The sequence below is a fragment of the Labrus mixtus genome, chromosome 24 (genome assembly GCF_963584025.1).
Source record: "Labrus mixtus chromosome 24, fLabMix1.1, whole genome shotgun sequence".
Lineage (NCBI taxonomy): Eukaryota > Metazoa > Chordata > Actinopteri > Labriformes > Labridae > Labrus > Labrus mixtus.
This window is the reverse complement of record NC_083635.1, coordinates 13,177,867-13,192,857: the sequence shown is the minus strand read 5'-3', so window position 1 is coordinate 13,192,857 and position 14,991 is coordinate 13,177,867. Positions and strand designations below refer to the sequence as shown.

The following is a 14,991-nucleotide window of genomic DNA, read 5'->3' as shown; positions in this document are numbered from 1 at the left end:
TCTCTCTCTCTCTCTCTCTCTCTATGTCTCTCTCTCTCTCTCTCTGTCTCTCTCTGTCTGTCTCTCTCTCTCTCTCTCTCTCTCTGTCTCTCTCTATCTGTCTCTCTCTGTCTCTCTCTCTCTCTCTCTCTCTATCTGTCTCTCTCTCTCTGTCTCTCTCTCTCTCTCTCTCTCTCTGTCTCTCTCTCTCTGTCTGTCTCTCTCTGTCTCTCTCTCTCTATCTCTCTCTCTGTCTCTCTCTCTCTGTCTGTCTCTCTCTCTGTCTGTCTCTCTCTCTCTCTCTCTGTCTGTCTCTCTCTCTCTCTCTGTCTCTCTCTGTCTGTCTCTCTCTCTCTGTCTCTCTCTCTCTCTCTGTCTCTCTCTCTCTCTCTCTAATAAAACCCAAAAAAAGAATCTTAAAGAGACAGTGGAGGTTGTTGCTGCAGTTTCTCCCCTCGTCTGAAAGCGACTGACCAAAGCAACCAGCCGAGTGATCTTCTGGCTCCTGATGCCAACCACTTTAAATGATTCATTTTATCAACACGGCCGAATCGAGTTCAGAGCAAACACAGGGAAACAGGCGAGGGAGTCCAAAAAGGGAGCGGGCATCAAATGAGATCTAAAAAAAAACCACAGCAAGGTCCATGTTGTGTTCAACACTTCATGTGAAGACACAGAGGAGGAGGTGAGGCAGAGCAGGACCAGGTGGGGACAGCCGAGGAATCAGACAGAATGATTCCAGCGTCGTTCCAAAATCTAAAAGTGCAAATCACGTTTTGACAAAGAGCTGCGAGATTTTAACGACGGCACATTAGGGAAGTTGTGACAGTAATTTCATGATGATGTCACACAGGACGAGTGTGTTATTTCATTTTCAGACTTTTTCAGGGAGTCTTTCAGTAAAATGAAAATCTAATATCAGGACACTGCATGTTTTTGATTTGCATGTTTTCCCTCGTCGTGCTCTGCTGATGCTGTGCGAGTAACGTCCTGTGTGCACAAACTTACAGCTCAAGCCTCTGCTGTATAATGATGCACACACACACACACACACACACACACACACACACGCGCAGCCAGATGGACTTGTTGGCAGTGTCTACCTTGTCTCCGTCCACGAAGGTCTGCCCGTCGCTGGCTCTCCTCCAGGAGATGTCGGGCAGAGGCTCGCCGTCAGCCACGCAGGAGATCATGGCGGCGCTGCCCTCCACGGCTGTCACGTTCTTCAGCTGGGTGATGTGGGGCTGGACTGGAGACGGAGAGAGAGAGAGAGGGAGGGAAAGAGAGGAAATGTAAGGTAAGTGCACAAAAAAAAATAGAAAAGAAAGAGGGGGAAAGGTTTGAGGGAGGAGAGAAACTGATGAATCCTTTTCCACGGGGTGTAAATACAGAGCTGAGGCGTGACTCTGCTCCTGACAGTCCACATCATTTCACACCACACTCACTCTTTGCCCTGCTTTTTGTTGTTGTTGATTCCCCGGCATAGATGACAACACAAAAAACTGTCTTTACTAAAAGTTTTAAAGCACAAAAAAAAACATCAAAACTCTTCTTCAGTGCCTTTTTTTCTTTTTTTGGTTTGAAGTAAATATAGATTTTGTCTGCCTCTCCAGCACGCCGTGAAGCGCTTTGGACGCCGAGCGAGCGAGCACCTCGATAAGTGCCGCAAAGCTCGCTGTTTGAGGGGAGGGCGCTCCTGCTCGCCTCTTTCTGATAAGCGAAATCCTGAAACGCCAAGCATGTCGAGGGCGCCGAGCATGTCACATGAATCATGGATTGCTTTCTTGCAAAGTAGCACAGCAGAAAATCCAAAAAGGAAAAAGGGAAGTGAATGGAAAGAAATAGTGACTACTGTACTGAAGGCTTTTAACGCCACCCATGGGGGGGATGTGAGGAGCGTTTGGCAATTTCACATGGTTTCGACCTGCGGGGTGGAGGGGCACTCTCGAGGGGGATTTTGGGGGGCTTGTCAAAACATGAAGCTCACACAAACATACAAACAGGCGCTCACACAGGAGCTCCAGTAAATAGATCAATGTTCTAAAAACAGAACGCTAAGTAACTCCTCTTTTAAAAAGCTGTACTTTGAACTTTAACCATCAGGTCTCTTGTTTATGAGAACACTTGACACTTTAAGAGTTCAAGTCAGGGGTCGGTGGCAAGCTGCAGAAAGATTGCCATGCCAAGAAAAAAGTGACTTCCTTTAAATAATGCTCTGTATGTGTCAGATAACACACACATGTTCTGTCAACAACACAAAGCACATTCACAGCTCACAGATCAAACTGTGTGGAGCACTGAGAGCGGTCTGATTGGCTCTCTCCACCATCACCTTATCTGCAGCCGCTGTGCTCCTGATGCCCTTCATCATGCAAATACTAAAATGGAATGTGTCTCGTTTATCAAGCGCGCTGCAAAAAAAAACAAAAAAACACACTGCAGGGAACATTATTAATAACGCATTATCTCAAACATTTCCACTCCAGATGAGGAAAAAAAAAAACAAAGAAGAAGAAGTCAGAGGCGTTTGTGCAGAAAGATGTAAATCCAGAATGAATCTGACCTTCCATGTTTTTGCAGTATTTTAACTCAGTGGAGTTTGTAAATGTAAATCAGCTCCAGTGAGTTTCTCTTCAACTCACTTTAATCAAAAACATGATTTTTTTTTTCTCACTCTGCCGTTTGTTAATAACTATAATTACACTTCATTATATTAATGATAGCTATTGTAATGATTAGACTTGTAAATGTGGCTGCCTCATGTTGTCACTCCTGACGCTTGATGCATTAAAAAAAAACAGGATCAAGTCGCCGCCGTCTTTTGGTGCAGTGTCCCATACTAGACAAAAAGTGAGTACATGTAAAGTTGGATTTTGAAGTTTTCTTCAAGCATTAAGGATCGGATAATACTTTATTGATCCCCAGACAAGAAAGCTCAGAAATACACATTAAACGGAATAGATAAGAAAAATTTAAATTAAAATTAAAACAAAAATAAAATCAGGGGGTATATACAGTACAAACTTAATGATGAAGTTAACTGGGGGGAATTGAGAATTGAGACAGTATTTGCAGAGAGGGGCACTCTGGAGATTTAGGGTTAGAGGTGAAATTTGAAAGTTGGAGAAGTGAAACAATTCTCTGCTATATTTTCTGAACTGAACACACAAACTTTACTCAAAGAAAACTAGATCCCTGGAGCACTGTTAAAGCTACCAGGAGAGTTACTCTTTCACTGTGGCGGACCCCCCTCCATAACTCATCGCGTCTCATTTTATCTTCAAACAGCGTTCCAGTTCCCAAACTTTCCTCTGAGGACAGTTTGTGTTTAGAGATATGAACATATAGCACAGAATCTGTACACTTCTCCAACTTTTAAAAACAACATAGTGCACCTTTAATGCAGGAAAATGGTCTCTATTACAGCCTTTGTTCTCCTTGTTGAGCTGTATTTGACTGTAGAGAAAGCTCTCATCCCGCCCGCTGACAGGTATCAGAAAACAAGATATGATGCCGACTGTATCTGATAAGTGTGTGTATTTGTTGTTTCAGCCGTACGCATCCACAAAGTAAATGTCAGCATAGATTCTCTGCTGTCATGCTTGATGCCTCGTGTAACTCTGCACAGTGTGCTGGGTTTAACACCCAAAATCCACAGCCAGATGCCTTTCCATTATATATACTTCATCACTCTAGGAGGCTTTTGTATTGTCTCATTCTGCTAACATTCCCCTCTTGAACGGGGGGATTGTGTGTCAACCAAAATAAAAACAGGAGATGAGAACACTGCGATGATGTGTTCAGCCAACTTGTTTTAAATTATGAAAAAAAAGCCATTAGGGAGGATTCTGTATTTCACACAGCGCTGACGGCGAATCAAAAACGGTGCAAGTTGAGGCCGACTGCGGAGGACTCGGAGGCTTCAGCGATGATGAGTTTCTTCTTCTTCTTCTGAAATGGAGAAATGGAGGACGTGAGGAAGAGACACGTTGTTCTTTTAGCCTGACACAGAGAAGAAGAGGGTTGTCAAGGCGATGAATGATTAAAGGCATGTTAAGGTTAAGAGTCGACAGCCATGGAGGCTAATGGAGCTGAGGATGTTACCAAGGTTCATCCAACATCTTCTGCTCTACAAGAGTAGTCCTCTTTTTTATTTTCATTTTGTAAGGGGGGGGGGGTCTTTTTCAACTTTATCGTAGGGGGGGGGGTCTTTTTTCAACTTTATCGTAAGGGGGGGGGGTCTTTTTTCAACTTTATCGTAAGGGGGGGGGGTCTTTTTTAAACTTTATCGTAAGGGGGGGGGGTCTTTTTTAAACTTTATCGTAAGGGGGGGGGGGTCTTTTTTCAACTTTATCGTAGGGGGGGGGGGGGTCTTTTTTAAACTTTATCGTAAGGGGGGGGGGGTCTTTTTTCAACTTTATCGTAAGGGGGGGGGGGTCTTTTTTCAACTTTATCGTAAGGGGGGGGGGGTCTTTTTTCAACTTTATCGTAAGGGGGGGGGGGGGGGTCTTTTTTCAACTTTATCGTAAGGGGGGGGGGTCTTTTTTCAACTTTATCGTAAGGGGGGGGGGTCTTTTTTCAACTTTATCGTAAGGGGGGGGTCTTTTTTCAACTTTATCGTAGGGGGGGGGGGGGGTCTTTTTTCAACTTTATCGTAAGGGGGGGGTCTTTTTTCAACTTTATCGTAAGGGGGGGGTGTGTCGTCTTTTTTCAACTTTATCGTAAGGGGGGGGGTCTTTTTTAAACTTTATCGTAAGGGGGGGGGGTCTTTTTTAAACTTTATCGTAAGGGGGGGGGGGTCTTTTTTAAACTTTATCGTAAGGGGGGGGGGGGTCTTTTTCAACTTTATCGTAAGGGGGGGGGGGTCTTTTTTCAACTTTATCGTAGGGGGGGGGTCTTTTTTCAACTTTTTCGTAAGGGGGGGGGTCGTCTTTTTTCAACTTTTTCGTAAGGGGGGGGGGTCGTCTTTTTTCAACTTTTTCGTAAGGGGGGGGGGGGTCGTCTTTTTTCAACTTTTTCTTAATGGGGGGGTCGTCTTCAAAAAAGTTGAAAATTTCGTGAAATAAAAAAAAAAATTCTTATCTTTTATAAGATAAGAATTGTCGCGTTTAACAAAATGTGACCTCTGACATCAAGGTGTTTTTTTTGTACGTTCTATTATTCTGGGTGTGGTTTCCATCTTTTATAGACTTCTTACATGATATTAAAATACACATCTGTTTTAGAGGTTATGATTACTGACTGTTTTGTGGTTTTGAGCTCCTGTGAATGTAACAGTAAGTTTGTTTGGCGCCCCCCGGTGGACAAAGCAGTGCCTTGTATCTGTTTGCTCATTTTGTCCCGTACATGTACGAGTAGTGTTTAATCAGTGGTGGAATGGATCACTCACTGTCGATGTGTTTCTGCAGCTCGCTGTGAATCTCCTCATCTGACGCCTGGCAGTTCAAAAATAACTGTAGAGGAATAATCTTCATGCTCATGTTCTTGTTTGCTGTCGTAGCTCATAATAAATGTATAAATATAGTTCCATAATCAGAGTTTTACTATGAAGGATTTTTTGACTTCAGTGTTTTATTTTTTCTAAATGCAGATCCCCATTTTCTGGAAACGGGGGTTAACTTATTCTTTTGGAAGCTATAATTGTTTTAGTTTGTATTTTGGCTAATTAGCACAGCTAAGTACTTCTTTAGCTGGAGGGAATGTTTTCTACACATGCTTGGTCACAGGATTAAAGATCAATTAAGTTATTACAATGAATCCTCAGCGGGCTTTGAACGTCTGGACAGATTTTTCATAGACTGTATTAAAAGTTTGAACCAAAGTGGTAAACAGCAAGCCTCCCTGAAGCCACACTGCTAGCAGCTCTGATCACTGCACCAGAAGTTTTATCAGTGTAAATGGTGAATATTTTTCTTGTATCAAGGAATGACTCTGAGCTGTAACAGCAAGACAACTTAGCATAATCCCTGAGGACTAATAATAGCTTTAGGGGGACGAACACGTCTGGTGATAACAGCCACAGAGCTGCTGCGCTGTTCTCTGCACACTGTGGAGATGCTGAGCTCCCAGATGTTGAAGTGTTAAAACACGAGGAGGTGAAACAGGAATCAATAGTCTGCAGGCGATTAAATGTCACCAGAACTCGTCTGTGGCGACACATGGTCGGAGGTCTGCGTGTAGAAACCCAGTGAACATCCAGCAGCTGCTGCAGCGCTCTAACAACTCATTACCCTGTGACTGCTGTGTCTTCATCTTTCCTCGGGAATCACACCTTCCTATGTCACAGCCGTTTATCTGACCTGCTGAGAATACTTCCTAATTTTACCATCTACCCATCATGTAGTGTATAAACCTCAGACAGGAAGTATGAAGTTTTGAAGCTAGTCTTTAAGGTTTGCTGTCTCAGAACTTCAGTGTTAAAATCCACTTCATTTTATATAGAGGAAAGTTCTCTTTATGGACTTTTATTTTATTTTTCATTTAAATCTACAGAAATAAAACCTGCTGAAAACATCGCCCACATTCAAAAGAACGCCCTGAGAACTTAAACAGAGCAGCACATCGACTGAAGCGTCCTGCTCTCCGCTCGCCTGCGCTGTCACGACGAATAAAACTAACTTACAACGACGTCCCCCTCCTCGCACGCCGAACTCCTCCCTCCCTCTTAACTTCTTCATTTAAATGTGCATTTTGAAGAACAAGCGCTTCTTGCGTCTTTGAAAGGATGTTGATGACTCGGGCACAAATCTCCATACATTTTCATGAGCCCGACGCCGCGCTATCGGAGCGATCGCACAGGAAATAGCCAGCAGGTTTATGAAAATATAAATTGAAATTTTTTATTAGGGGGCTGCAGTAAATGAAATATGAAGCAATAAATGATGTATTTCCTTTCAGGAATATATCATATTGATGCAGCTGATATTGTGCAGGAGCTGACGGCCATATTTAGACGTCTGTGCTCGTGGGGGGGAAAAAAAATCATTTTTATGAAAGGGAATTGTTGGAGCTTCTTACAATAAACCTTTATAGATCAATAAAAAAACACTGCTCACTGAATCGTGCTCAATTCTATTATTCTTAAAAGCTTTGCTGGAGCTCAGACTGACAGATTATGTACAATGAAAGAAAACTTTTTAAATGGCAGGGGAAGATATGTTCAGATCAGTGTAACAACGAAGGAAAACTACTGAAAGAGGAGTCTAAGGATGGAGACAGCTGTCGATCTGTTTGTCTACATGTGCAGATGTGTCTTTACTTTGGCTGCAGAAGAAATGTCTCCAAATCAAATCTGGTTTGCCTATCAAAACCTGCTCCGACATTCAATGCAAAATTGTCCATTGTGCCATCAAGCACCAGCGTCATGCAGCCACATGTTATGGTCCTGCCCTTCTCGAGTTACATTTTGGACAGGAATCTTCCAAACAATTTCTACAACTTTAGAGGTCCCCGTCGGGCCGTCTGCTATAACAGCTTGTTTTGGCATTCCCTCTCTTAACCTCCAGCTTCCAAAACATAAGACAGATCTGGTGGCATTTGTGACGACAGATTTCGCTGCGTTGGAAATCACCCACTCCTCCCTCTCTCTTTGCATGTCTCAAAGATGTTCTGTACTTTATTAAAATGGAGAAGATAAGATGTGGAACAAAAGGTTCAACCAAAAGATTTCATAGAACATGAGGCACTTTTTCCAAATACGTTCAGGGTCTGCATTTACTGGATGACTCATAATAGTGGTATGTGTACATCCCTCTTTTATGTGTCTCTGCATATCTATGTATGTGTGTGCACGTTACAAGTTTGCATACTTGATCAGTTTTCCTTCTTTTGTCTTTTATAGCCCTTCTGTATAATGTGCTATAGTTACCTCAATACATACTGTGTTTATTTCGGCCAAGCTTAGTTTGTGTTGTGTTCTAGTTGTCTTTTCTTTTTTAATTTAAAATCACTTTTATTTTACTGAAGAACCTGTCGAACATATATATCTGCATGTCTCAAAACGCAATAAAAAAAGCTGTGAAAAAAACAAAAATCAACCTGCTCCGACATATCCTGACAGGAGCTTTAAGTATGAACATTTGGGGAAAACGTCAGCTTTAAATCATATGTATGATGTCACCAGAATAACAAGTCGTCCTGTGTAATAAGAGAAAAAGAAGGTTGCATTTTAAAAGTTGTGTCAGATATACTAAGCAGGGATAAGGACTACAAACATGCCTGTTCTCACACTGCATTGTGGGAGCTGTTGTTTTCAGGCTTTGATTTACCTCTACATATAAAATGCATTAATGATCAGTACTCAGTGATCATACAGACCGAACACTTTGAGGAAGAGCTCCCTCTCCTGAGATCCGGCCTTGTTGGTGGCCCTGCAGGTGTAGCTTCCCCCGTCGCCCTGCCGGATGTTCCGGATGGTCAGCATGCTCCGCCCACCGTCCAGCTTGGTGAAAAAGTACTGCTCGGACGTCTCCAGCTGCTGCCCTTTCCTGCACAAACCAAACAAACACGAGATGAAGGAGGAGGGGGGAACGTGGAGAACAACTCGCACACCCCGACGGCGACCTTCACAAAATCCACACCTCGGCTTCTTTGATGCTACACGTGTTCAATGTGAGCACTTTGGATGTCACCTGATCCCATTAAAGAGAGGCTAAGTGAAGACAGCTCGACTTTGAAGCTGTTTCTATCTATAGCACATAAACAGGAGAAAAACAGGGCGCCACTTTTTATAGAAAAGCTTTCAGGTGTGACTTAAGTGTGGCGTTGGATAGACATATCAGACTATAATTGAAATAACTATCGCTCCATGAATCATTTGTCTTCTTCAAGCGCTCACGGTGCTCAGACTCCGTCAGGCGGGAGAGGATCATCTCTGTATTCTCAGTTAGTGTTTCAGTCTCGTCTCAGCTCACTTGTGTTGTTTGTGTGCGTCGTGTTATGGACTGCAGCACACACTAAATGACTCCGCTGTGGTCTGGAATACTGTGCTGACTGAACGTCTTTTTTTCTTATTTGGACTCTGCAGGGAAATTACTCAGAAAAAGAGCAGCCGCTTAATTGATGCTTGTCTATGTTTGAGCTTCACAGCAGACGCGTAATGGTGGGAAACACGCTCGCACTCTCCTCCACTTGTTTATTTACAGCAACCTAACCGGGCGCGTCATCTCTAAGGTTAAAGAGATCGTCAAACATGGGTGCGTTTTTGTTTCATACTTATGCAGATAAAGACAAACTCATGGGTGCTTGTATATGCCATGCAGGCTTAATATAACTAAATGACTCGGCTGATAAGTTACATAACAGAAAGGACTCTTAAAAACTTACAAAAACAAGGTGAAACTTTCTTAAGAGGTATTAATGGTTCACCAAAATGTACTTATTAGCTGGTTTCACTTCAGAATTCTGATCTCTCACGTTGTTCCCTGCACAGAAAGTCAGACAGGGCATGTATGATTTATCATTTAAATTTCATTAAAGCTGCAGTGATCAATCATTTCATTTAAACAGATCAAACAACTTCTGCTGCAGCTCATAGGTCCACACAAACACAATAATATCAGCCTCATCTTTGGTGTTTTAGCATCTGCAGCAGCAGATCCATCACCAACCATGGAACGATTTTAAAGCAAGATCAAAAGACAAACAAATGAAATCAGGGATTAGCTGGTGAATCAAAGTGAAAGCTTAAACTCTTATGCCTCATATATGTTCTGAGGAGTCGCTTGTGACCAAAACAGAAGAAATATTATGAATGTATAACAACCTGGTGGACACATCAGGGATTAAATCAAGGATATTGTTACACAAAAAGCCAGTTTCTAGCCCAACGACGGCCATTTTTGAAAAATAAAAAAAGCACTTTCATGCAGCGTGTGTGCCATGAACCATTCAGACCAAGACTGTTTTTTGTAAAAAGGTGGAAACACAAGGGCATTTATCACTGGTGTGTATGGGATTTGTAGCGCTTTTAGAGCCTCCAGTGGTCAAGTAAGGAACTGCAGTTCTTCTGCATTGACTCCATTTTTCCACACTGGAGGTTGCTGATGTGAGCGAAAAATAACTAAAAACATGTGCTGTAATTGTTGTGATTGAAGCGAGCTCTCTTCTCCATGTTTAACCAAAATGGAAATGTCCTTTAATCACAATACTAAAACACCTAAACAGTTAACAAGGTCGGCCAATCAGTGCAGAGTATTCAGGGTTGCAGCTGCTGTTCAATCCATTGACCTCCAAAGATAAAACAAAGGAAAATCATGTCAGGGACTGAAGATGATTTTAAACTGAACTGACGATACTAGAAGAGGATTTCTGTGACTTTGTCTCACATGTAAAAGACGAAAAAGAGAAGAGACAGAATGCAGAATAGATCGACGAGATGATCCGGTGGAAACAGAGAGGTGACAGTTTCGAGGTCAGCTGTTGGAGCTTAAAGAAGAAATTAACTTCTCTCTGGAAGGTACAATCTGTGCATCCTTGAGCAAGGCACTTCACCTTCAGCTGCTTCGATGATGACGTGCTGGTTGCACTGAGCTGCTCTCAGGTGAATGTGAGATTTGTGAATAAGATAAGTATAACAAAGGAAACATGAAGCTGATCTGATGGTTATGAGTTACAGCTTTGATTGCAGTAGTATTGCAAAGAGCACCTATAATCTTATCTTAACCCTAAAATATAAAGAAGCATTTTCAAAACTCTAGAATGTTTGAACCTTTTGATTTAGTTGGGATGATAATGTCATCACTCTGAAGCTCTTTTTTTTCCAGCCTTATATGCTTGTGTATAAATTGAATTCAAAAGCAGTGCGAACGCAGAGCTTGGAATAATGCATACCTCTAGAAAAAACAATCTTATTATTTGGGGGATTTCTGATGTGAAGATTGGGTAGACCCAGACACAAACAAACACAGTATTATTGTGCAGCGAGAGCCGGGCTGCAGCCTCACCGTGCTGCAGGAAAAACTAAGAGGGAGGATAATTGAAAGTCGACGCAGGAAACACCAAAGCCAAGTAATAATAACTCGGGCGAGCCAAAGAGGAAATGAAGAGAGGCCTCATCTTTGGAGCGGACACTGCAGCACAGGCTACAGCGCTGAATGTCATTATTCTGACTGACTGCTGACAGGTAGTCCATTACCCATAATGCAGAGAGGACCAGGCCAAACCTTGCACTGACAGGAAATGCAACAAGGCGGGGAGGGGGGGGGGGGGGACTTCAAAAGAAAAAGAAAATGAGGTTGTGATTGTTGTGCTCGATCTTCTGTTGATATCCACATTTTGATCCGGGCTTCAGGATGACATGCAGGGCTTGTTGACCCTCCGGGTGTTTGGATCAGTGTTGATTTATTTAGAGGCAAAGGGCCAGCCTTTGATAAATACAAAGACAGTATTCAAAAAAGTCAAGATGGGATTTTCCTAAAATCAGCTTTTGTTTGAAAGGAGCAATGGTGTCTTTCAGAGTTCACAGTGAATCTCCAAATAATGTATGATGGACGTCTGGGCCGAGACTTTTACAAACACTGATGAATGCTAAAGGTCTGATCAGTAACTTTAATGCAAGAGACACCATCGATGTAGGAGCAGTCTGTGATCTGCACACAGGAACACAGTCAAACAAACAGAAACAGACACCAGAACAACCTCAAAACCAAAATCTAAAGCTGCACCTACAAGGCTGCATTCACCTGCAGAAAGAAAGATTCTGACAAGTTCATGACGTGACTGCACTCCAGCACTACAGCCCTTAATGTGAAACTTTTGTCATATTATGCATGCTGGAATATATGAAATGAAAAGCTAATTTTGCTGGTTTCTGTTCCTAGAAGACGAGGTAACACACCCAGGAGTAAAAATCATTCCTGCTGTTGGGGCTGAAAACTAAAGAGAAAGATGAATAACTCTTACAAAGTTTGGCTTGTTTCCAGCTGTGCAGTGTCTCCAAATTTAGTTTGCACCGTGCAAAAACAATATCCATGTCTCACATCTTCATTTATCTAAGCTGCTACACAGACTCGTCCGCTCCCAGCAGCGTGACCACTATCTGCACTTCCAGGTTTGTTTTTTGCTGTTCCTGTTGTCAGAGAAACACAGGAACATTTGACCTCTCAGATGAGGTCATGAATACGTAAGGAGAGATCTGCTTTGTTTAACTCTAGATGCACAAATTCTCAATTATTTCCAATTTAAATAATTTCCACCTTGTGCACAGGAGACCAGTTAAATACGGCCATGCATTTTATGAACACAATAAGAACGAAATCTGAATATTGACATGATTTACATAATAATGTGAGAAGGAATATTTCTCCATATTGTTTGCAGGATGCAACATAATTGAAAAGAAGACCCTGTAGTGAGTGTGTGGATTCACTCTGCATTCTCTCATTCTATTGGCTCAGCTTTCACTGTGACTTGTGTCACCTGCTGCGTCCCGGCTGTGCGTCTTAACCTCTTCAATAATGTTTTTTTTATTTTTTTTATAAGCTAGAGTTCTTGTAACCTGCAATACAGACCACAAATAAGGGTGGTTAAAGACAGAACATAATGACCTGAAACAGCTGAGCACGTTGCAATATGTCATTCTGTTCAATTCAGCGCCACATGAGAGTGTATTTCACCAGCCTCCATTTTTCTCCTGTTATTACTGGAGCGCCAACAATATGATATTTTAAGGAAATTGCTGCCATTTATTGCCTGTTTCAAGTCACGTTTTTCAAAGCAGACTCAGTTTTCTTTCAATGTGTTTTCCAATAGTTCCTTCTGGGCAGGAATCGATATCCATTCATTTCAGTGCAGAATGAAAACCAACACACACAAATCAAACCAAGGGCTTTTCAAAGTGACATCATTGTTGGTTAAGCAGTTTTTCTGGACACAGAACAATCACATGTTACTCAGACATGATTTTTTTTTTTTACAATCTGGAGCGTTCCTGTGATTTATTACTTCAAGAAAAGCTCGGAGTCCATTCTTGTTGAATTTAGCACTGACGATAAATTAATGGCTGCCCAGAAGGCACGGCAAGCACGTTCAGAAATCAGTAACAACAGCAGGTTGGTTGAGAAAAGCAGCGAGCAGGTGTGAGACTGTAAGGATAAACTGGAACACCTCTGTTAGACACACTTTGGATGGCTGAATGAGGAGCATTATAAAATCTTAAAAAAATCTTCAATTTGAATATTTCAGAAACATTGTGTTTATACTCAGGTGATGCTTACACTAGCCAACACATCAGTCCTAATACGTATTTAACAACCTGTTTCAATGCATCTCGTCAGCATCATATTCATATCTTTACTGCATATCTTTTGTTTTGTTAGGCATTGTGTTGCTTTTATTCAAACTTGTGCTTTCCATCATCTTTTCAGGGCAGAACATGGAAGAGAAAAGGAAGCAGCTATCAAGGCTGGGAAAAGCAACTGAAGGGATTTTTAGCTTCAGGATTAAAAGACCAATATAGTAACAAATTTGACACGAGACGATAATGGATTGTCCCGTTTTAGAAATTTGACTTCGGTGTGGAATACATTAAGCTGTAAAAAGCATCCACATGTAATCCAATGGAAACCTCAAACGTCCTTCAGATTACTGCTCATTACTTGTGTTTCAGAAGTCTTCAACTGTATTTGAAAAAGTGTTAAGGCCTTCAGGATGTTACTGTAACCTTCATGTGTCCACTGGGGATCATCGGCATATTGTACCTGTGCCATGTAACCAGCGGGTCAGGGAATCCTGAGGTGATGCAAGTGAAGGTGACTGATTCCTGGTAGTCTGCCGTGGCGTTGAAGGACGGCTGGAACACGGACAACACGGGAGGGACTGCGGAGAGAGAAACAGAGCAGAAAGGATCACAATCAAGAGAGGACAGGATGAATCAGTAAAAGCACAAATCTGAATATATTCTAAAGTCAATCTGTGCGCAGGGACTCCAGGAAGGCTAACATTTTAAATGGATTCAATCGGCCCTGTGAGCAGCCTGTCAGCACTCAGTAAAAACGCTGCTTGTGTTAGTAATCCCACGGGGATTTCAACTAACATTTTGACCCCGCTCCAGTAAAAGCACAAAGGAGCCGAACACAGCTATCTGAAAACATAATACTATTGTCAGACTCAGAAACGCACGAGTCCAAACAACACACAGAGAATGTGTCACAACAGCTGCACAGTGAGTGGAGGGAGCGTGCTTCTGTTCTGTAAAGACACTCTTTAATTCCCCTCAAGTCTTTAACTTACAGACGTGATTTCAAACATTCAAGCACCAAACACTGCAGAGACATGATTCATTTATTTACTGCCTGAGCTCAAAGGGTTGTTTGCTTGGCCAGTTTCTGCAGAGTCAGAAGGAGTGCATTAACTGCTGTGAGTTTAAGTTCATCTGAGATGTAACCAAGAGGTTCAGACAGGAGATTTCTGTATCGGCAGGTTACGATGTGACACTACTTTATAAGAACCACTACCTCGTGAAGCTGTTAAAGAAATCTGATTTAAAAACTGCAGATGTAACGCAGATATAAAGTATACATTAAAAGGCTTTATATGCGATCTTCACACTGCATGTAAATTTACCTGAAATGAGCGTGATCTAGAAACACAGTTAAGCAGTGAGTACAGTATGTTATTCTTCTTTTCTCTAGTCCCTCAATTAAACAACTTTTATACACGAGGGGAGGAGTCAGCCGGCCGTCCGGGCGATGTAAACAAAGTGAAGATAGGACTCTGAAAACTCTGAAAACATCACAGACAGTGGGACTCGGGTGTTACACCCATTGTAGACAGTCATGACTCACAGAGTTATTTTCAGAGGAGATACTTGATTTATATATTTAAGAGTGAAAAATCACATAGAAAGACTTTAAATATTAGTCTTGAGTTTGGGTGCATAAATGTGGTTCATCTGTCAACAAAAAAACCCTCAATCAAGTTCACACACACACACACACACACACACACACACACACACACACACACACACACACACACACACACACACACACACACACACACACACACACACAC

At 42.1% G+C, this 14,991-nt stretch overlaps 1 protein-coding gene across 4 annotated transcripts in view; it reads right to left on the bottom strand.

Moving 5' to 3' along the window:
* The window catches only part of LOC132959487 (neural cell adhesion molecule 2-like), a 277,538-nt gene that overhangs the window by 54,993 nt on the left and 207,554 nt on the right, over positions 1-14,991 (bottom strand). For all 4 annotated transcript variants that reach the window (XM_061032520.1, XM_061032522.1, XM_061032521.1 and 1 more), the window contains exons 6-8: positions 13,677-13,794; positions 8,296-8,465; positions 1,083-1,228 (exon numbers count right to left, since the gene is read on the bottom strand). In XM_061032520.1, coding sequence (XP_060888503.1) covers positions 1,083-1,228; positions 8,296-8,465; positions 13,677-13,794 — 434 coding nt within the window. The remainder of the gene's footprint in view (positions 1-1,082; positions 1,229-8,295; positions 8,466-13,676; positions 13,795-14,991) is intronic.